The 23,856-nt window shown below is 48.9% G+C and overlaps 1 protein-coding gene across 1 annotated transcript in view; it reads right to left on the bottom strand.

The window, feature by feature from the left end:
* NMUR1 (neuromedin U receptor 1) overlaps window positions 1-21,843 on the bottom strand; it is a 28,254-nt gene extending 6,411 nt beyond the window's left edge. The window contains exons 1-2 of the mRNA XM_081862668.1: window positions 21,765-21,843; window positions 2,057-2,966 (exon numbers count right to left, since the gene is read on the bottom strand). Of these exons, the coding sequence (XP_081718794.1) occupies window positions 2,057-2,966; window positions 21,765-21,779 (925 nt within the window). The 5' untranslated portion in view covers window positions 21,780-21,843. The remainder of the gene's footprint in view (window positions 1-2,056; window positions 2,967-21,764) is intronic.
* Between the last annotated feature and the right edge of the window lie 2,013 nt (window positions 21,844-23,856).

The raw sequence follows: 23,856 nt of genomic DNA, 5'->3' as shown, positions 1-23,856 counted from the left end.
GCTAGTTAATGCAAGCTGAGGGGTTTTTTGAATGCTGGACGCCATTTTGTTGCACGTGCTGCTGCAAACTTTGCAGTGCAAAGCCAGGCCGGGGAGCCATCTTAAGTTGAGGCTGCATAGGCCTTGTGGTGCATGTGATTCAGATTCTATTCAGTTGAACCTCTGGTTACAAAGTTGGTTGGACAGTGTTCTCGAAGCTACCAGCATGAGTTTGACCAGACTGCAGGAGGACAGGAAGACTGGAGTGCCTGGAACAGGTGAGGCTGCAGGTCCCTTATTTTGGCTGCTGGTCCCTTATTTTCAAGGCTGCTGGTCCCTTATTTTCAAATCTGTAAGTTGACAGCTATGCCCAGCAGCTGCATGTGGAGGAGCAGGGATGTGAACCCGGTTCACCAGATTATGAGTCCACTGCTCTTAACCACTATACCACACTGGTATAGTGTCTTTTTGAGGCTTTTTCGGTTAATTTGTTTTCCTGACTGTGTGGAACCCAGTTTGGCTACTGATTGATTGTGTGACTGCAGAAATGGGTTAAAGCCCCCCATCCAAACATCAGTGCAGGTAGGAAAAAATATTAATTTTATTTTTTTATCATCTACAATACTGTCTTATTTATTTTATAGTGCAGGACATTGATTATTGCTTTCATTTTGTGGATCAATAGTCTCGTTAGATAGTAAAATCCATGTTAAATTGCTGTTTTAGGGGTTGTTTTTAAAAGTCTGGAACGGATTAATCTGTTTTGCATTACTTTCTAAGGGAAAAAGCACCTTGGGTTTGGAATGGTCCCTTATTTTCAAGGCTGCTGGTCCCTTATTTTCAAATCTGTAAGTTGACAGCTATGCCCAGCAGCTGCATGTGGAGGAGCAGGGATGTGAACCCGGTTCACCAGATTATGAGTCTTAACCACTATACCACACTGGTGTAGTGTGGTGTAGATTAAGGCTGCTTTTTTATGTTTTAATTGTTTTAATGTTGTATTTTAATTAAATAATAATAATAATAATAATAATAATAATAATAATAAAAAAAATTTATTTATATCCCACCCTCCCCAGCCGAAGCCGGGCTCAGGGTGGCTAACAACAATAAAATAGTACAACATACTAAAACCATTCATTATAAAATTAATTCAAATCAAATTGATGGCAACCATTGGGCTAGAGTTCTGTGAAGATTACCAAAGGAGGGAGTCAGGCTGTGCCCTGGCCAAAGGCCAGGTGGAACAGCTCTGTCTTGCAGGCCCTGTGGAAAGATGTCAAGTCCCGCAGGGCCCTAGTCTCTTGTGACAGAGCGTTCCGCCAGATTGGGGCCAGTACTGAAAAAGCCCTAGCTCTGGCTGAGGCCACCCTAACCTCCCTGTGGCCCAGGACCTTCAAGATGTTTTTATTTCAAGACCATAAGTTCCTCTGTGGGACATACCAGGAGAGGCGGTCCCGTAGGTACGAGGGTCCTAGGCTGTATATTTTAATCTTGTTTTTAAAGTTGTATTTCAATCAACTTGTTTTTATTATTGGTTGTTAACCGCCCTGAGCCTGGTCTTGGCTGGGGAGAGCGGGGTATAAATAAATATTATTATTATTATTATTATTATTATTATTATTATTATTATTATTTGAGAACCATGGTACCACTGTACAGAGAAGGTACATAACCAACTCCTGGCAGTATGACAGCTAAAGATAATACAGTGGTATCTTGGGTTAGGTCCGTTCTTAACCTGAAACTGTTCTTAACCTGAAGCACCACTTTAGCTAATGGGGCCTCCTGCTGCCGCCGCGCCGCCGCCGCACGATTTCTGTTCTCATCCTGAAGCAAAGTTCTTAACCTGAAGCACTATTTCTGGGTTAGCGGGGTCTATAACCTGAAGCGTAAGTAACCCGAGGTACCACTGCATATGCCTTTTCTGACACCCCATTCACTGGCGAAAAAAATGAATGGGCAACACAAAGGCAAAGACTGTAGCCCTAGTTCTGGGAAAAGGAAGAAAGCAAGTAACACCCCCCCCCATATTTTCCCCACAACCCCACGCAGCTCCTGGGCCCCCTCAACTCACACAGCATGTTGGTCACCTGCCTCCTGCGGACTTTCTTCTGCTGGAGGCGGATGTTGTGGTAGTCGCAGTTGCTGGCCGACTTGGCCTCCAGAGCCTCCAGCATCTTCTCCTTCCTGAGCTGCAGGCCGATGAGCAGGTACAAGACGCTGATGACGCCCATGGGCACGAAGAAGAAGATGATGGTGGTCACCTGGATGATGAGGTTGTACATCAAGCGGGACTTGACCAGGGTGCAGGTGGCCGAGTCAGGGACCACCCCCCGGGCAGGGACGTGGAGGGTCTGGATGCCGTGCAAGCTGGTGTTGGGGATGGAGCAGATGATGGACAGGACCCAGACGGTGACGATGACCCTCTTGGCATGGTTCTTGGTCACCACGTACTTGGCCTTGAGAGGGTGCACCACAGCGATGTAGCGCTCCACGCTGAGGGCCGTCACGTTGAGGATGGAGGCGAAGCAGACGGCCTCGAAGAGCAGGGTCTTAAAGCAGCAACCACCTGCGCCCAGAAGGAAGGGGTAGTTGCTCCACATCTCGTAGATCTCCAGCGGCATGCCCAGAAGGAGGACCAGCAGGTCGGAGACGGCCAGGCTGAAGAGGTAATAGTTGGTGGGCGTCCTCATGAATCGGTGCTGGATGATGACTAGGCATGTCAGGGCGTTGCCCACAGCGCCCACCACGAAAATCAGGAGGTACGTGGTGCAGATGGGGACGAAGAACCCCGACCGGCGAGGCCCCAAGTACTTCAGGCGGAGCTCCTCTATGGTCATGTTCAGGTCTTCGGGATCAAAGTAAGGGTCTTCTCGACTGCTATCGTTGCACAGGTCCTTGTAGGCTGCCTGCTCCAGCAGCTCCAGGATGGATAGCTTTAATTCCAAGTGGGAGCAGTTGGCAGAGGGATACATGGCCCCGAGCTGGAAAAAGAGAGAAGAGGAGTTAAGAAGAGCCTGGCTGATGGATCGGGCCAAAGACCATTCTTATCCTGCCTCCTTATGAGGAACAGTTGAGTCAGTTGGCTATGCTTAACCTGCAAAAGAGGAGTAAAGTAAAGGTAAAGGAACCCCTGACCATTAGGTCCAGTCGTGACCGACTCTGGGGTTGCGGCGCTCATATCACTTTATTGGCCAAGGGAGCCGGCATTCAGCTTCCGGGTCATGTGGCCAGCAGGAGAGCCAGTGTGGTGTAGTGGTTAAGAGCAGTGGACTCGCAATCTGGGGAACCGGGTTCGCGTCTCCGGTCCTCCACATGCAGCTGCTGGATGACCTTGGGCCAGTTGCATTTCTTTGAAGTCTCTCAGCCCCACTGACCTCACAGAGTGTTTGTTGTGGGGAGGAAGGGAAAGGAGAATGTGAGCCGCTTTGAGACTCCTTCGGGTAGTGATAAAGCGGGATATCAAATCCAAACTCTTCTTCTTCCAGACTAAGCCGCTTCTGGTGAACCAGAGCAGCGCAGGGAAACGCCGTTTACCTTCCCGCCGGAGCGGTACCTATTTATCTACTTGCACTTTGACGTGCTTTCGAACTGCTAGGTTGGCAGGGAGCTCACCCTGTCGCAGGGATTCGAACTGCCGACCTTCTGACTGGCAAGCCCAAGAGGCTCAGTGGTTTAACCCAAAGCGCCACCCTCGTCCCTGCAAAAGAGGAGACTGACAGGAAATAAGATAGCCCCCTTCAAATATCTCAAGGGCTGTCACAGGGAAGATGGAGCATGCTTGTTTTCTCCTGCTCGGGAGGGTAGGACTTGAACCCATGGCTTCAAGTTAGAAGAAAGGAGATCCCAACTGTTATGTATTCAGTGGTCTGTGTTTGCCTGAGCTTGAGTCTGGACTAAGGATTCTGAGCTCCTGTGTTCTGATTCGATACATGATGTCCAATCACAGAACACTTCAGGATTTAGGCCTCTGCCATTGGCCCTTGGACTCTTGAGTTGTGATTCGCAGCCTGGACGTTTAGACAGCCAATCACGTTGGGAGGGGGAGTGGCCCAGGCTTCCAGGAATGTATATAAGCAGTTGCTTTACCCCTGTTTCCCAGTTATGTAGTCCAATAAACGTTCTTGCTGTTATTGCTTGCCTTGTAGGAACCGACCTACACCAATTAAACATATGGAAAAAGTTTCTGATGGCAAAAGCTGTTTGACAGTGAAACAGTCTCCCTCAGAGGAGGTGGATTTTCCTTCCATGGAGGTTTTTAAGCAAAGGTTGGATGGTAATTTGCCAGGGATGCTTCAGCTGAGATTTCTGCATTGCAGGGGGTTGGACTAGATGACCCCAGGTGTCCCTTCCAACTCTATGATTCTTTACCTGTTCTCACGGTGGCCGGCCGGATGCCTTTGGTATTCCCACAAGCAGGACCTTACGTGCAACGGCACATTCTCCACCTGTGATTCCCACTACCTCTCATGGCGAAATCCATAGCCTAGCAGCCATTGAGAGCCCAATCCTCCACGGATTCATCTAATCCTCTTCTGCAGCTGTCTAAGTTGGCAAACTGCTGGTGAAGCCTCTGCCAGTGGGGTTCCTATGGGGCTTAACCGGAATAAAATTTGCAAATGCTTAAGGCGAACAGAGTTGGAAGCATAATTACAGCAAACAATACAATCGGTGATCACAAAGAGATGAATGTGTAAGTAGTTTGTCTGAACATGAGCGACGCCATTGATAAGTCCCCCAGAACCCAAAGGGAAGACGACTAGGCAACGCATGCCTGCAAAAGCAGCCGTCAGCCAGTCCAAAGGACCCTGTAATTCATCACGGTGCTGGATGAAGCTCCTCCTCTGCAAACGGCCCGAGTCCCAGAGCCACGGGATAAACACACAGCGAGCAGCAAACTTTCTCAATTGCAGCTTGTACAGGATGCAACCCTGCTATTTTGTATGGAAGAACGCTGGGTGATAAACGACAAAGATTCCCCACCCCCTTGCTAATCAACTGTGCATATACATTAATTAATTTGCATTATACAAGATAGTTTGTTGTTGTTGTTTAGTCGTTTAGTCGTGTCTGACTCTTCGTGACCCCCTGGACCAGAGCACGCCAGGCACTCCTGTCTTCCACTGCCTCCCGCAGTTTGGTCAAACTCATGCTGGTAGCTTCGAGAACACTGTCCCACCATCTCGTCCTCTGTCGTCCCCTTCTCCTTGTGCCCTCCATCTTTCCCAACATCAGGGTCTTTTCCAGGGAGTCTTCTCTTCTCATGAGGTGGCCAAAGTCTTGGAGCCTCAGCTTCAGGATCTGTCCTTCCAGTGAGCACTCAGGGCTGATTTCCTTCAGAATGGAGAGGTTGGATCTTCTTGCAGTCCATGGGACTCTCAAGAGTCTCCTCCAGCACCAGAATTCAAAAGCATCAATTCTTCGGCGATCAGCCTTCTTTATGGTCCAGCTCTCACTTCTATACATCACTACTGGGAAAACCAGAGCTTTAACTATACGGACCTTTGTCTGCAAGGTGATGTCTCTGCTTTTTAAGATGCTGTCTAGGTTATACAAGCTGGTTAGAGACCATAAATATTATTCAGCTCTTCTGTAGAACAAGCTCCAGCCCCCAACCTTCTTGAACTCCACTTAATGATTTTGCCCCTGCAGGGCTAACCCAGAATGTGTGCAGGGGCTGACATGAGCAAGAACAAAGAGCAGGATAAAACCCCTTCCTTCCCAGCGCGTTTGGCAGATAGGATGATTCAGTCATCAGCCCTGCTCCTGGCCTCCGCCCCTCCATGCTCCAGGCAGACTGTCTGCCCTTTTTATTAGTAAAATGCCGCACACACATTACTGAATTAAATTTACATTTGTTCCTCTCCTTTCTTTTTCCAAAAGCAGAATCAGTTTTCAGAAACACTGGGAGGTGGGTTAGTGACGTTATTGGGTTCCTGCCAGTCGGAGCTGTACACAGCTGACTTTGGCCCCAGATGCACAGAATTTCTTTTCTTCTTCTTCCTGTGAGGGAAGAAGAGTCACATCTAAACAACACAGTGAGCATACTCAGGCTCACTACTCCTATTGCACCCATCCATTTACACTCTTAGTCCTCGGAGAGCTGCTTTACGGTATACCAACTCGGACTAATGGTGTATCTAGCTGAGCACAGCCCATGAGGACTCGGAGGCATAAGGAATCGAACCCGGGGCTTTGCATTGCAGGGGGTTGGACTAGATGACCCCCGGGAACCCTCCCAACTCCACGATTCTATGATTCTGCATGCAGATCTTGTGCCTCACCCTCTAGGAACATGGGGAGCTGTTGCATGAAGGGAAGGGACTCTGTCATGAAACTAGTCTAAAATACCTGCAGGTTATTGATTTAATCGCTATACCAAAAGAGGTGGGCAACCCCTGATATCAGAGATATTTTTCTCTCTCTATTAAAATGGTGGAGATGGGGGGGGGTAAAATCCCCAAAAAGAATGCTACTTTTTTCTGTATGCCACAACAGCTGCGATAATATTACTAGCGAAGAGTTGGAAGAAACAAGATTTACCAACCATCGAAGAATGGCAGATGAAGATGATGGACTATATGGAACTTGCCGAACTGACTGGGAGACTCCGAGACCAGAGAGAAGAGACGGTGGAAGAAGATTGGAAGAAGTTTAAAGAATATTTGGAAAAATATGTTAATATTTAAATCTTAGAATAGCTTTGGAAGTGGATATAGGCTGTAGGGTTAGAAGTAGAAGATAGTCTATTTTAAAATGGTATTATTTGTAAGTGATAAAATATGAAGATTTTTATAGTAAAAGTAATCGTGATTTTAAAAAATGGTTAAAAATTATGATATATGTAAACTGCTAAAGATGAAGTAAAATGAAAATCAGATGGGGGGACTTGGTGAAGCTCACCTAACAATGTTTAGAAAAAATAAGGATAAGACAAGAATTTGTTTGTATTGTTTGTTTTTCTGTTTGTATTGTTTAGTTGTGTTATAAAATGAATAAATTTTGGGGGGGGGAAATAAAATAAAATGGTGGAGAAGCATGTAAGCTTTCGAGCTGCGCGGACTGCTCGTTGTATTGAAGCAAACGAAAGCTGCTCGGAAGGTGGGGAGCTCTCCTTCCTTGGAGATTTTTAAGCAGAGGTCGGATTCTTCAGTTGCGATTCCTGCATTGCTAGGGGTTGGGCTGGATGACCCTCGGGTCCCGTCCAATTCCACGATTCTATGAATGAAGAGCAGCTGCGATGACAGCTTAAGAAAGATCACAAATGGCCTTAGATGCAGTTGATGGGGAGGGAGGGGGAAGCAAACTGAATAGCCCCCTCAAAAGGCTTCAGAAAGGAGGTTCCAGAGGCTCAACTTTAGAAATAAAACCAAGGTATCACACAAGCTGGGATGCAGGTGGGGCTGTGGTGTAAACCACAGAGCCTAGGGCTTGCTGATCAGAAGGTCGGCGGTTTGAATCCCCGCGACGGGGTGAGCTCCCGTTGCTCGGTCCCTGCTCCTGCCCACCTAGCAGTTCGAAAGCATATCAAAGTGAAAGTAGAAAGATAGGAGCCGCTCCGGCGGGAAGGTAAACAGCGTTTCCGTGCACTGCTCTGGTTCACCAGAAGCGGTTTAGTCCTGCTGGCCACATGACCCCCCCCCCCCCGAAGCTGTACGCCGGCTCCCTCGGCCAATAAAGCGAGATGAGTGCCGCAACTGCAGAGTCGGTCACGACTGGACCTAATGGTCAGGTGTCCCTTTACAGCTAAAAATTGACAAGTTGGCCCGTGATAGTGGAAAAGGACATTGTGCTTTCTCTTCTTTATTTCTGCCTTCGGGAGAGTGATGTGTGTACATAGTTATGAGTTTGTGGGTGCCATACTCCTCTAATTAATCCCTAGATCCAGCAAGTGTTAAAATCTATTCAATCAGGCCAAATTAGCTTCTTCTTCTTCTTCAAATATAGTTTTATTAAAACTTTTTAACATACAACAAAAAAACAGAAACAGAACAAGAAATAAGAAAGAAAGAAAACGAAGGAGATAGCAAATAAGCAAAGAGATATGAGTAAGAACAGTAAAGAGACAGAGATAGATAAGTAAAAGCGACTTTCCGCTATCCATTTGTCAGTTGTGCCTGCAATAATTCCTCATAATGGAAAGAAGATAGCCATACCTTTTTAGAGAAACACACCATGATGAAAATAAGTATCACCAAAATCAAGCAGATACAAAGAAGCTCAAGTTTCCCTGGGGAAGTTTGAAAACTGCCACTTGAATTTTTTAATTAACCTCACTTTGGCATTCGTCCAAACCCAACAGACTGCGGTTACTTGAGAAAAGTCAACTGCAAACTATAGCTTATGAATGAAACTGGCTGCTATCAAGCAAGCCGTAGTTAAGACTAATAGGCAGGGTCTCTTGGTCACACGACAGCATGACCAAAGGCTGCAAACTAAGAGCAATGCATAGGAGCGCTTTCTCCCACGCCTCAGATTTCTATTCTAGGTGTTGGAGGCTCTCTCATCTTTATTGCTGACTTAAACCCAAAGACATTTAATTAGAGGGTTGATAGACAGCATAAGGCAGTGAGAGATTTTACTTTCTTGGGTTCCATGATCACTGCAGATGGTGACAGCAGCCACGAAATTAAAAGACGCCTGCTTCTTGGGAGAAAAGCAATGACAAACCCAGACAGCATCTTAAAAAGCAGAGACATCACCTTGCCGACAAAGGTCAGTATAGTAAAAGCTATGGTTTTCCCAGTAGTGATGTATAGAAGTGAGAGCTGGACCATCAAGAAGGCTGATCGCCGAAGAATGGATGCTTTTGAATTCTGGTGCTGGAGGAGACTCTGGAGAGTCCCATGGACTGCAAGAAGATCCAACCTCTCCATTCTGAAGGAAATCAGCCCTGAGTGCTCACTGGAAGGACAGATCCTGAAGCTGAGGCGCCAATACTTTGGCCACCTCATGAGAAGAGAAGACTCCCTGGAAAAGACCCTGATGTTGGGAAAGATGGAGGGCACAAGGAGAAGGGGACGACAGAGGACGAGATGGTGGGACAGTGTTCTTGAAGCTACCAGCATGAGTTTGACCAAACTGCGGGAGGCAGTGGAAGATAGGAGGCCCTGGTGTGCTCTGGTCCATGGGGTCATGAAGAGTCGGACACTACTAAACGACTAAACAACAACAAGACAGCATAAGGAGGCTGATGCTATTAGTTCGACCTGTGCCAAGCTGGTACCCTCTGGTTTGGGGCTGTGATGGTTGAGGTGGATGGGAATTATAGTCCACATCTGGAGGGCGCCCGGTGGGTGAAGGACATGACAGCTCACTGAAACTCTGGCGCTTTTCTTTCGACTTGGCAAGTGATCCTGGCTGCCATCGTCTGCGTGCCTACCTAGGAGCAAGCCCCGCTGAACGCAGCCTGGCTTCTCTGCAAGCAATCTCACACACTCCCTGGCTGGGCAGAATCCATGGGGACAGCAATAGACAGAGAAGCATTAAATCATTTTCATGGCAGAGAGTGGACAGACCAGAGGCCGCGGGGAAGACTGAACAAGCACTTGTCCGATACCTGAGATACCAGACTGGCTTAACTGATGGATTCACGAATGTGCCATTTATCTGATTAAATGGGTTAAATGAAAATTCAAAATGGAGATGTAATGAATCACAGCCGGTTGATCATAATCTCTCCAGAGCCTTGGCAGGTTGTCATTTTTTTCCGTACTGACTTCTCTGTGTCCTTCCCCCAGGAGATGGGAAGGGAGTGCGTATACATTTGGTGAAAGGGAGAGGTGGGGCTCGCAGAATGGGTGGATTTTCTGTGTCTTTGCCACAGGGTGAACTGGCACCCCTAAAACATTTCCTGTTTGCATGGTGGGCATTTTGAGATTTTTGGCATTCCGCACCACTCTTTTTGATGCACTGATTGATTGATTGAGTCCATTGATTGATTGAGTCCACTGCTGTCTCTTTCCTTTGTAGTCAAACGCAGTTCTTCACTTTGGAAGGGGCAGCGATATTTCTAAGCAAACCGTAAGGTAACATAGCACACCCAAACCTTGCTTCAAAGTATACTTTTAGCCGGCTCTCCGTCATCAGGGAACTGGTTTATTAAAATATATAACCAAAAACAGAAACAGAACAAGAAATAAGAAAGAAAATGAAGAAGATAGCAAATAAGCAAAGGGATAAAAACAAGAACAGTAAAGAGACAGAGAAAGATCAGTTTCTTATCTTCAGGGCCGTCTTTAGCAGATGCGGCGCTGGGGTGCAAATATCTGCCCAGCGCCCCCAAATGACCATGGCAAAGCTGCACACTGCCAGCCATGGTGGGGGGCGCAACTCTTCCCCATGCCGCTGTGGGAGAGCAATGCCCACAGAGGCTTGGGAAGGAAGCTGCACGCCCGCCAGCCATATGGTTGATGGGGTGCAGATGGCAGGTGTGAAAGGGAAAGGGGAGGTTGCCGGCAAAGCCGCGCAGCTCCCCCAATCGCTGGGGCGCCCCTGAGAGGCCGGCGCCCTGGCGCAACGCACCACTAAGCCCTATGGGAAAGACGGCTCCGCTTATCTTTCCCGGAAAGGTCTTGTCCCGGAACGCAACTCTGTTATGTATGCAGCAGTACAATGATCTCTGCGGCTGCAGGGCAGACAAAACAATTTGCAAGCAGATGTCATGGATGATAGGAGTTGTAGTTAGAAATATCTGGAGGACAGGTGGATTGGGAGAAGGCTGGCTTCATGGTGGAGCATTTGCTTTGAATACAGAAGGTGGCAAGTTGTAACCTCAGGTAAGGCTGGAAGGATCTGCAAATTTCATTTCTCTCCATTTCTCAATTTTTCCAGCCTTAAATTCAGCTCTCCAGAGTTTTCTTTCTGCAGCAATTTGCAATTTTTGCTTATTTTTAAAAACCTCATGGATATTATTCCACTTTTAGGGCCAAATTCTCCCCGATAGACACATTTTTGCTTGCAGTCTTAACCAACGTCCACACTCTTGCCAGCAATTGCTCCCAATATGGTGATTTTTGTATGCTGTTTTCATATTGATTTTTTTGTGCATTTTCCTCTGCTTACTGTTGATTTATTAGTTTTATTATCTGCTGCCCTTCATCCGAGGACCACAGGGCGACATACAGTATAAAAACACAAAAATACATATCATAATAACATTTTTGTAAGCGTTTGCTTGGCTGGAGAACAGTGCTGCAGATATGGATAATTGTGAACTTGGAGGAGGGTGGGGCTTCAGTTCTTATATTGTTTCGGAACCTGGGAATTTAATAAATTCAACTTAAAATGTGAACTGAATTCAATTCCTCACCCCCAGAAAGACCCTTGTCTGAACCCTGGTATTTATATAGCACCCTCTCAAACCATCAGGGCAGCGTAAAGCACTTAAAAAGCCCTCAGTAACTGCAGTTCTGGCTGGGCAATGACAGTCAAAGCAACAGACCCCCATTTCAGGCAGACACAAGCCTCAAATCATCCTTTTTCTTCAACAGATATCACTGCTTGCAAGCCTTGAGAAGCTGCTTTGCCTAGGAAGGGAAGCTCCCGTGCTTAACTTGTGAAGTAGCACAGGGAAATGTTCCCTGATACCAAGATGAGGAATTCTATGGAATGCAGATACAGAGAATTGATAAGAATAATGATCTGTTGTGACCTTGATGGAAGTGTAGACAAGCCTTCTTGTGTTTTGGCTCATTTTTCTCCTTTTTTTCATTTTTTCAATCTTTTTTTTATTTTATTTTCTATTCCCCCCCCCTTTCCTTTTTCTTTTCCCTCTTTTCTTTCCCATAATAGCTTATGTTTTATACCATGTACTTTGATATTTTTTATAGTTTTTTTTAGCTTTTTCCATTATTATTATTAAGGATTTTTCTTTTGTAATTTTGGTTGTTTATACTTATCTGTATTTGTTTAGAGCAAAATAAAAGTGTGTGTATGTATATGTATGTGTGTGTGTGTGTATGTATATATATACACACACACAGTGGTACCTCGGGATGTGAACGGGATCCGTTCCAGAGCCCCGTTCACATCCCGAATGGAACGCAAGATGCAATGGTGTGCCTGCGGGTCGCCGCTTCTGCGCATGTGCGTGACGTCATTTTTAGCATCTGCACATGCGTTAGTGGCGAAACCCAGAAGTAACGCGCTCCGTTACTTCCGGGTTGCCGCAGAGCGCAACTCAAATGTGCTCAACTCGAAGCACAACTCGAGGTATGACTGTGGTGTGTGTGTGTGTGTGTGTGTGTGTGCATGTATACAGTGGTGCCTCGCAAGACGAAATTAATTCGTTCTGCGAGTTTTTTCGTCTTGCGATTTTTTCGTCTTGTGAAGCACGGACTTTGGAAAAGCTTCAAAAATCACCAAAGTCTTCAAAAACCTCAAAAAAGGCTACCACACCGCTTGCTATGAGTTGCTCCTCAAAGTGAATGCACGGTTTTAAGAAAAAGGAAACAAACTTGCAAGACGTTTTCGTCTTGCGAAGCAAGCCCATAGGGAAATCCGTCTTGTGAAGCAACTCAAAAAACAAAAAACCCTTTCGTTTTGCGAGTTTTTCGTCTTCCGAGGCATTCGTCTTGCGAGGTACCACTATATATATATATAGTAGCAAAGCAAAGGGTTTCTGGGCGCCTGTAGGATGCCTCTCCCAGTAAGCTGTTTCTCTCATTGGTGATGCTGGCAGGGGGGTTAATACCGGTGTGGGGCTGGCCCCAGAAAGCAGCAAGCTCAAGCATTTTCTGGGAATCCAAGACATGAAACGAGGCGTGTTTAGGAACATAGGAAGCTGAATTTTACTGCCTTATGCAGAATATCAGACCATTGGGCCCATCTAGCTCAAAAGTGCCTGCACAGACTGGCAACAGCTCTCCAGGGTTTCCGGCAGGCGTCTCTCCCAGCCCTACCCGGAGATGCTGCCAGGGTCTGAACATGGGACCTTCTTCAATCAAAGCACTGCTCTGCCACCAAGTTTTATGCAGGGGTTATAGGAAGAAGCAGGACAGACCATACCCGTTCCCTGGGTCTGCCTCTCTTATATGAAGGGGACCAACTGAGAGTATACAGACATACATGTTGCAGCCAGCAGAGGTTTGGGTTTGTTTACAGATTTCACAATGCTCCATATCCGCTTCCTTTAAAACATCCCTATTTAAAACAAGTCCTTCAACGCACCTGACAACCTCATCCATCAAAAGCCCAGCAGATTGCTTACCTGTTTCCCCATATCTGGCCAAACCACCCGCCTTCCTCCAACTGATAATTTAGCATTGATATTAATCACGCTTGTGTACATACCCAAAGCGCAAAGTGAGTTACGGTCTTTCCATCCATCTGCGGAAATCTACCCTGTCAGAGAGCTGACAGATTGTCTCGTGGCAGAGAATTGCTTTCATTTGCCTGTCCACAAGCATTTATCAAGGCCTGGGTGGGGGGCGGGGGGGGCTATTTCTTGGGTACCTAACTGCCTCCCCCCCTTACTGGCTGGATGTGCAATATTCCAGCTGGGCATCGTGGAAAGTGCAGGGAGAGAGAGAGAGAGAAAGAGAGAAAGAGAGGGGGGGTCCCGTCTTGACCGGCATCTCCTGGCTAAAGTCTTCCCCAGCCAACCTTCCTCTGCAATTGCGGGAGCAGAGATGCCATTCTTAAGGGGAAGGGAAAGAAGTTCCAGGTATATCCCTTCTCCTTTTTACGTAAGAACATCAAAAAAGCATGCTGGATCAGGCCCAGGGACCCATCTACTTCAGCATCCTGTTCTCACAGTGGCCAACCACATTAAGGTTACTAGATTTTTCCCCCAAAGAATCCGGGGACACTTTTTTTTTGAAAAGAGAGAGAAAAAAGTTATTTTTTAAAAAAATTAAGAAGTAATATCTTCTCTTCTGTGGTCTCCTCTGTCACATGACCTTCCTCTGGGCTCTCTTGGAGCACTAGCCACCGTGGAGTAGGCTTGGGTCGGGCCTGGGCTCGGCCACATGTCCTTGCCCTCCCGATGCTCTCCCACCTCTCCTCCTCAGCGGCAGTGGCGCGGCAAGGTCGGGGCTCCCCTCTTTTTCCTCCTTCCTCTTTCTCTCTCTTCCTTCTCCTTCTTCTCTCCTCCTTCTCCCTGCATCAGCTCCGGGGTTTTCCTGGCCCCAGAGCGCCACTGGGCAGCCAGCCAAGGGCCGGGCACTCTCGCTCCCAGCTCAGTTTGGGTCATGGGGGCCCCATAGTTCCACCAGTTGACGCACCGGGCGTCCTCAGCAGTGACAGTGGCAGTCTCAGCAGCCCGGAGCCAGCCTGGTAGCGCAGTTGGCTCTGGCTGGCTTCAGGAGCTGCTTGCTGCCGTGGCGCCCCGAGGAGATTTCACCCCTCCCATATCCAAGAATCTCCTGACGAGTCTGCTGATTCTCCAGAAAGGAGGAGCAGTGTTCTGCTTTCTACTTATTCAGCTCCAGCACCAAGTCAGTCAGTCAGTCAGTGTGTCCGGGAGAGAGAGAGAGACTGAGTGTTAGAGATCGTGTGTAGAGATAAGGTTGCTGCTAAGAGCAGCTGCAGACACTCAGTGCAGCATTCATTTATGCTTAGACCTATTTAGCTCTGTATATAGTTTTGTATTATAGTTGTAGTTATAGAATAAAAGAAGATATTCTACAGAGCTGCTCTCCGAGTTGTTTATACACTGCTAGACTCTGCTATACTCTGCTGTGCGATGACTGTACTGTGGAAGTGAATCCGGTGCTCACAGCTCTAAGCTGTGAGTCCACAGCACTTTGACCTGTTCCTGTGTAAAAGGTGGTCTCTGGAAGTGCTACCCAGCTCGCCTAGCCCAGTCGGGGTTGAAGTGCATGAGTCCAGTTGGTGACACTGGCTCAAGGGCGATGCTGACACGCCCACCATTTTGCCTCTCCAGAAGTCCCCATATGATGTGTCTTGTGCCGTTGAAACAATCACGCAACATTCATTCCCTACTAATAAATCTACAACACTTAAAATATAAATCCGGGGGCATGAAATGAAATCCGGGGACATTCCAGAGACGGAGTTTGTCCGGGGACAGATTTGTAAATCCAGGGACTGTGCCCGGGAAACGGGGACGTCTGGTAACCATAAACCTGATGCCAAAATGGGAAACTTTGCAAGCAGGATTCGAACACAGGAGCAACTGTCCCCTCCCAGAGGGGAAGGGTTAAAGTCTCACTAACATATAGCTTTTCCTTTTGGGGTTGCGAAACAACGCCCACCCACCCGGGAAAAAATAAAAATGGCTCATATGTTGTTTTGGTTTAAAAGAACCGAATGTCTGGACTGGCTGCCAAAATGTATGCACAAAAGACAGAATCCTGGAGAAGCTGCCAGAACTTTTCAGAGCAAAAGCATCACGATGGCTTAGCGAGTCAGCTTGAGCTGCAGAAATATTTTACAAGATATAAAATGCTGTACGTAAATAAATGAAATCAAACTGTGCCGCTCACGCCTTTGCAGGCGCAAAGGAGCTGGGTTTGCGATCTTAGCCGGAGAGCACCCTGTTTTCCCTGTTGCCGCCTAGAGAGATGATGGGGTGCCCTAGATGTCCCCCCAAAACAGGGCCTGCCGACTCCCATGCACAGCTCCCCACCCAGCCTGGGCTCAACTCGGTGACGGAAGAGGAGAGAGATTTCCTTATTTGCCCCTGTTCCACCAGCCTTTGGCTCCTGGTGCACACGATGCTCTGAGTCAGAGCCAGCCTAGCTCAGCCCAATGACATTCAGAATCAAGAAATTGTAGAGTTGGAAGGGACCCCGGGGGTCATCTAGTCCAACCCCCTGATTTGCAGGAATCACAGCTGAAGCATCCCTGACAGGTGACCACCCAACCTCTGTTTAAAAGCCTCCAGTGAAGGAGAGTCCACCACCCCCAAGGGAATCCTTCAGAGCACAATTCAAAGTGTGGGTGCTGACCTTTAAAGCCCTAAACGGCCTCGGTCCTGTAGACCTGAAGGAGCATCTCCACCCCCATCATTCTGTCCGAACGCTGAGGTCCAGTGCCGAGGGCCTTCTGGTGGTTCCCTTGCTGTGAGAAGTGAAGTTACAGGGAACCAGGCAGAGGGCCTTCTCGGTAGTGGCGCCTGCCCTGTGGAACGCCCTCCCATCAGATGTCAAGGCATTAAACAACTATTTTACTTCTAAAAGACAACTGAAGATGGCCCTGTTTAGGGAAGTTTTTAATGTCTGATGCTGTATTGTTTTTAATATTCGGTTGGAAGCTGCCCAGAGTGGCTGTGGAAACCCAGCCAGATGGGTGGGGAATAAAGAATAAAGAATAAATTATTATTATTATTATTAATAATAATAATAATAATATTAACTGTGGCATCCAGAACTGGACCCTGGACTCCAGGTGTGGTCTGACCAAGGCAGAAGAGAGCAACACTCTTGCCTCTCTTGATTTGGACCCTATACTTCTGTTGATGCAGCCTAGGATCGCATTAGCCTTTTTTGCTGCTGCATCACACTGTTGACGGTTCTCTCCCCGCTTTCCCTGGAGATGCCAGGCATGGAACTAGTCCTGAGGTCTTTGCATGCACAGCCTCTGCCCTGGCTCTGAGATATAGCCCTTCCCTTCCTCAGATGCCTTTTGAAGGCAGAAACGGGCAATTCCGACCTCCCCTGCGGTTCTGCTTCTCTTCCCCATTTTGCAGCGATCTGCTACTTGCGGAGAGTGTCAGCAAACAGAGCAATGGCTTGGCTTTGCCCTCCTTCACTCCGACAAGCCAACTCTCTCCCTTTACTCGCAAGCATGTAATTGCTCTAAACTTGCCTCAATCCCAACAGCAAGGGACACAGAGACTCAACAAAACGCATTGTTTATTAAAAAGACACACACACAAACAGAACACAAGTGTTGGAAAGGAGGGGAGCGGCAGATAACTTTCTGAGATTTTCTTCGTATCCTAAAATTAAACGTGGTTTGAAGGCAGGACATTACTACTGGCCTGGGGAAATGGTGATGGGGAGAAATAGTTATGCAGAATCGGCATGGACTTTTTTCAATTAAAAGGCTCCACAAGCACACACACACACCCGCTAAGTTTAAGCAGCAGAGCAGGTGAGACCTCAGCTTCTAAAAATAATAATGACAGATTACAGGCAAAAGGGCACCATAGCCGTACACATGGACATGCATTTTATAGCATACATACATGACCATATCGGAAAAAAGATGCTATGCTAGATCATAGAATCATAGAATGATAGAGTTGGAAGAGACCACAAGGGCCATTGAGTCCAACCCCCTGCCAAGCAGGAAACACCATCAGAGCACTCCTGACATATAGTTGTCAAGCCTCTGCTTAAAGACCTCCAAAGAAGGAGACTCCACCACACTCCTTGGCAGCAAATTCCACTGTCGAACAGCTCTTACTGTCAGGAAGCTCTTCCTAATGTTTAGGTGGAATCTTCTTTCTTTTAGTTTGGATCCATTGCTCTGTGTCCGCTTCTCTGGAGCAGCAGAAAACAACCTTTCTCCCTCCTCTATGTGACATCCTTTTATATATTTGAACATGGCTATCATATCACCCCTTAACCTCCTCTTCTCCAGGCTAAACATGCCCAGCTCCCTTAGCCCTTCCTCATAAGGCATCGTTTCCAGGCCTGATGGGCCTGTTAAACAGCCTTGCACTTTTCCCTCTCGCCGCTCCCTCTTCCCAAACATTTCAGTTCTTCCTCCTGCTGCTCCAGAGGGCAGGACCAGAACCGGTGGATTCGAATGAGATTCCACTTAAGATCGGGAAGAACCTTCTGGCAGTAAGAGCTGTTCAGCAGTGGAACAGACTCCCAGAAGAGGCGGTGGGCTCTCCTTCCTTGGAGGTTTCTAAGCAGAGGCTGAGTGGCCACCTGCCAGGGACTCCTCTAGCTGTGATTTCTGCATTGCAGAGGGTCGGGCTGGATGACCCGTGGGGTCCCTTCCAACTCTGCAATTCTATGATTCTAGGAAAGCAATCTTTTCCCAGCTCTGGCTTCCTCTCCCTGCATCCCGATACAGCCAACGAGATCTGCACATAAGCCTTTGTCCACTTCCTGGGCAAGGAACCACATAGAGGAGGGAGAAAGGCTGTTTTCTGCTGCTCCAGAGAAGTGGACACGGAGCAATGGTTCCAAACTACAAGAAAGAAGATTCCACCTAAACATTAGGAAGAACTTCCTGACAGTAAGAGCTGTTCGACAGTGGAATTTGCTGCCAAGGAGTGTGGTGGAGTCTCCTTCTTTGGAGGTCTTTAAGCAGAGGCTTGACAACCATATGTCAGGAGTGCTCTGATGGTGTTTCCTGCTTGGCAGGGGGTTGGACTCGATGGCCCTTGTGGTCTCTTCCAACTCTAGGATTCTATGATTCTACGAACTAACTGTGCACTGCATTGCTTTCGATGGGCTGTGCATTTTGGATCACATTTGCATGTCCCTGTCCACATTTTCGGCACAACACGTCGCTAATAAATACATTTTTACAGCACGGATTGAGGAATATACGTGGTCCCCCTCCTCTCTTTCCTCTGATGCTCTGTTAAAGCTTACTTAGACAAACCTATTCCGTTAAACCAAACTAAGCCAAGTCTCCCATTATCTGCATAATGCTAAGCCTACCATAATAAGAACACAAGGATTTCCCTGCTGGGTCAGAGAAGAGATCGCCCTCTTCTCACGGGGGCAAAAAAATATGCTTTTGGGAAGCCCCTTTCCCTCCATCGAAAAAGCAGGGCAAGAAAGCAAGAGCCCAGCAATATCTCCCCCTGCAGGTATACTGCACCTGAACTGGAGGCTCCATAGAGCCATCATGACAAATATACAGGGAGAGACCCGTTTCCCTCCATGAATTTGCCACATCCCTCTTTCAAACCCCAGCTTTAAGCCCTTTAAAACTCTCACCCCTTTGTCGAGTGTTTTACTCTAAGCGTATTAGATATGAGTGGTCGTTAAATATTATTATTAAGCAACGGGAAGCTACGAACTGTTTTCTCTCGTACTGTTCCGTTATCAGCATTGCAACATCACCGGCGGAGCGCTCAGAGCAGGAGTCCAGGACCCCGCTTTGCAGAAGCAACAGGAGGTCTGCGAACGCAGCACCCCACATTCCAGAGCAAGTGAAATAACACAAAAGACCATTTAAAGGGGGGGGCACGTTTACCGTAAGACCATTAAGTCCAAATGTCCCTATGTTCACTGCTGAGCATTGCACACACCTAAATCGCATTTTGAGCCCTGTGCTGATTTTCTATGAAAAGGGATGTTGTTTTTGCAGCCCCCCCACCCTCCTGCTTGCAAATTCTTTCCCCGGCCATTGATCTGTGCCAGCTGCTTCCAACTTACCGAGTATTGAAGGAAAGGGACTCTGCACACGCTCAGGGGCGCTGTCTTCTATTCCCAATTCACACATTTCCCAGCAATCCCCCCCCCCCCGCATCGGAAGCAGATTCCAATGGCACCATATCAAAGCCTTACCTGTGTGTCCTGTTGCAGGTGGTCAAGAGCTCAGGAGATGTCCAGAGAACACACAAAGGGGGGGGGTTCCTTTCCCCCCAGCCCAGACACACACCCCTGGGATGGGGAACCAGGTCTTCAAGCAGCCCGCACTCTCCCCACAGCTCTGGGGCTGGCATGGGCAGGAGCACTCAGCGCAACTGAAGTGCAATTCCATGCACGCCGACTCAGAAGCGAAGCCAGCTCAGCTTTCACGCGCATTATGTGGGTGGCGGGTGCTCAGGGCTTCCCCTGCCTCCCCAAGGCGTTTTGTCACGCTGCAGGCGGAGAGGGCGGGGGTGCCCCACCCAACGGCCCTCGCAATGTTGCAGAGGCTGCGCTGGTTGCAAGGGGGGGCGCCTCTGAACATCACCCCCCCAACACTGCCATGCCATCCGGAATCAGGCACCCCAAGGAGATATTTCCAGGGCACGGAGCCGAGTCAGAGGACCCGTGCAACGTAGTGGGAGAGACCCAGGTTCGAATCTCCCCACAGCCACGGAGCTCGCTTTTGTGACCTGGCTCCAGCCTCTCTCCCTGAGCCTGCCTCGCAAGGTTGTGGGGAAGGTACAGTGGCGAGGCACAAACGCCGCCTCCAACTCTTTGGAGAGGAGGTGTGCTATAAATACCTAGGCAGTGGACTCCCCCTTCCTTGGAGGTTTTTATGCAGAGATCCACCTGCCAGGGATTTTTCAGTTGTGATTCCTGCATCGAAGGGGGTTGAGCTAGATGACCCCTGGGATCCTTGCCGGTCTCCTCAGTCACTTGGTGCATTTTGAATATAAATTTTCAGGCTTTCTGAACAGCCAAGGCAAAACTGATCTGCGCTCAGGCTGTGAGCCAGCTGTTTGAGAACAAGACAAGCAGAGGCATGGTTGCCTCATCCTTCCTAAGTCCCCTGGTTGCAATTCCGTCCGTCCCACCAACCGTGGCTAAAAGACGAGGCCAAGGCAGAAACTTGCAAGTATCTCCATCCATACAGATAAATGGCAGATTTCGGATGGCTTTCAGAGGGACCCTGTAAGCAGCAGCAGGAAGAGGGGAAATGGCGCAGAAGAACCCTGTACGTTATTTTCAGCCAGATCCATTGAGCCACCCGGCCCAGTGCTGTCAACTCTGGCTGGCAGCAGCTCTCAAGAGTTCCAGACAGGGGGCGTCTCCTAACCCTACTGGAAGGTGCTGCCTTGGGACTGAACCTGGAACCTTCTTCATGCAGAGCAGGTGTTCTACTCCTGAGCCACGACCCTTCTGTAGCCCAAAGCCTATTTCAGGAAGCTAGAAAGCTGAGCATCAGGTCCATCTAGTTCAATACTGTCTACACTGACTGGCAGCAGCTCCCCAGAGTTTCAAGCAGGCGACGCTCCCTGCCCGATTTATTGCCTTGATATCCAAGCTTTCCCTCCAAAGAGCTTGAGGTGGTCTACAAAGCTCTCCCCCTCCTCATTTAATCCCCCACAACAGCCCTGTGAGGTGGATGAAGCTGAGGGGCAGTGACTGGCCCCCAAGGTTATCCAGTGAGTTGGGAATTTAAACTCTGGTCTCCTGGGTACTAACCCAACACTCTCTAACCACTACACCACACAGCCCTACCTAGAAATGCTGCCAGGGATCGAACCTGGGACCTTCTGGATGCAAAGCAGGTGGTTTCCCTGACTGCCCCTAAGAACAACCCCGTTTCTGACCATTTGCACCTATTTAGTATTGCGACAAACGGTCTTTTGCTGCCACCAGTGTCCAAAGGCAGCTCGCAGGAATCTACTTTATCACCCTCTCTGCCTGCCTACTAGATCTCTCCCGGTCCTCCTCCTATCCAGCCACCACCCCCATCGTCGATCCGCTCACCAATTTGCTCCCTAACCCCTCATCACCTCCACTTGCAGCCGGGGTTGGACTAGAGGACCCGTGTTGTCCCTTGCACCTCGACCTTCCGCTTTCTTCATCGGAGGAACAGGCTTTTGCGCCTCCACCGGGCTTCTTCATCCCGCGCCCCAAAACCACTGGGCAAAGATGAAAGAGAAGCGCCTTTAAGCATGTGCAGAGTGCACGCCGCCTTCCTCTTGGCAATCCCAGAATAACCACCATTTAGGATTCACGGGCAGGGCTTTCGGGAGCGCCCGTCGAGTCCCCAGAGCCCAAACCCACTCGCCCGACTCTCTCTCTCTCTCTCTCTCCTAGCCGCCTGTCGCCCCGATCCCTCCCCGCTGTCCCCGCGCCCCTTCCCGCGAGCAAGGCAGGCTGGCAGGCACGTCCGTCCGTCCGCCTCGACGGCTGCCGGGACGCTTCCCCTGCAGCCAGCCCAAGAGGGACCGCGCTCACCTCGGCTCCGTCCATCGCCCAGTCCGCCCGCCCGTCTCCTGCCGCCGCCGCCGCCGCCGCATCTTCGCCCGGTGCCCCGGCCGTCGGAAGCGCCTGCCTGCCGCTCGCTCCGCCGCTTGCAGGGCTTTTAAAGCGCCGCCAGAGGGCGTGCCCGCGCCGCCAGACGCCCGACGGGACGGCGAGGCGGAGCAGGATCGCGCCGGGTCGGTCTCTGCAGCTGAAAGCTCCTCCCTCGGGTGGAAGGGAAGGAGGGGGCAGTGGCTCTGCCATAGCCTGGGGGAGGGAGTCGCGCTCTGCACATGCCCAGGGGCACGCTGCTGTTTCCCCCCCCTTTTCTTTTCAGGTTGATTTATTTATTTTTTAATTTTTTAAAATAATATTTATTACTTTTAAAGGTTACAAAAAAGGAGAAGAAATAAAAAGAAAGACAAAAAAGGGGAAAAAACAGAAGAGAAAGATTTTTTTTTTAAGTGCAAACATGACAGAAGGCAAGCGAGCAGAACAAAAAACAATTGACCCCCCCCCAAAGCGTCCCAGACTGGAAGGACGAAATTGCAAAGAATAATAGAGTTGGGAGGGAAATCCCAGGGTCATCTAGACCAACCGTCCGCAATGCAGGAGTATGCAGTCATCCCATACAGGGATCGAACCTGCAACCGTGGCGTTATCAGCACCATGCTCTAACCAACTGAACCACCATGTTACTGCATTGACCGGGAATCGAATTCAGACCTACCACTTGGCAGGTGAGAATTCTACCACTGAACCACCAATGCTGTCGAAAGGGGAATAGAAAGGGGGGGGGATATTTGTGGTCCCACAGGGGCTCGAACCCATGGCCTGCAACATACACACCACACATTTAAAGCACATCTCCACTGCCCCGCCAATCATTCTGGGAACGGATGTTCCTTCTCACAGAACTACAATTCCCAGCACCCTCAAACTCCAATTCCCAGGAATCCTGGGAACATGCTTTAAATTTATGGTGTGCATGCGGCCTTCGTTCCCAAAGCAATAAACCTATTACTGCCTGCCCCCCACTCCGACAGGCATCGTTCCAGTCACACGATCCAATTTTCCGTTTGCAGTCCTCCCGGCTACGCTTATTACTCTGAGTAGCTGGTGCCGCAGGAAGGCGCAAGGGGCTTGCACAGCAGGGGACCCGCTACCAGGATGAGCACAATGCACGCCTTGGTCACGGGGCAATGTGCAGAGCCTGCCCAGGTGCGTGGCCACAAGAGTGCCGGCAGCAGCTCCCACGGTTTCTGCGGCCCCTGCAGGCAACAGATATGCGCAGGCAGAGAGATGCGCATCTCTACCTGACTGGGTTGGTGCTTCACCAGTTACTACTACTACTACTACTACTACTACTACTAATTTATTATTTATACCCCGTTCATCTGGCTGAGTTTCCCCAGCCACTCTGGGCGGCTTCCAACAAGATATTAAAATACAGTAATGCATCAAACATTAAAAGCTTCCCTAAACAGGGCTGCCTTCAGATGTCTTCTAAAAGTCTGGTAGTTGTTGTTCTCTTTGACATCTGGTGGGAGGGCGTTCCACAGGGCCGGTGCCACCACCGAGAAGGCCCTCTGCCTGGTTCCCTGTAACTTGGCTTCTTGCAGTGAGGGAACTGCCAGAAGGCCCTCGGCACTGGACCTCCGTGTCCGGGCAGAACGATGGGGGTTGTTAAATTGTGGGTGAACATATCAGACGACACAGCGATTCTTCAAACAGCTCTTGTTTATTCACAGGCCAGAACTGAACTGAACTGAAGGGTTCAGCCAACCTGCTCATATAGAGCTCAACTACAAGGCAACAGCAACAACTTTCTGTAACTATCCAATCACTGAACATCACTTTCAATTCCTTATTTGCATATGTGGACCTGAGTGAAAACTATCTACAGTCTCCCACTGCTGGCCCAGGGTGAGAACTTCAGTACATAACAGGGATGGAGATGCTCCTTCAGGTATACTGGACCGAGGCCATTTAGGGCTTTCAAGGTCAGCACCAACACTTTGAATTGTGCTCGGAAACATACTGGGAGCCAGTGTACGTCTTTCAAGACCGGTGTTATATGGTCTTG

The sequence above is a fragment of the Podarcis erhardii genome (assembly GCF_964252035.2).
Source record: "Podarcis erhardii genome assembly, chromosome: 5".
Taxonomy (NCBI): domain Eukaryota; kingdom Metazoa; phylum Chordata; class Lepidosauria; order Squamata; family Lacertidae; genus Podarcis; species Podarcis erhardii.
Note: the sequence above shows the minus strand (reverse complement) of the source record. Positions and strands in the feature narration are given on the sequence as shown.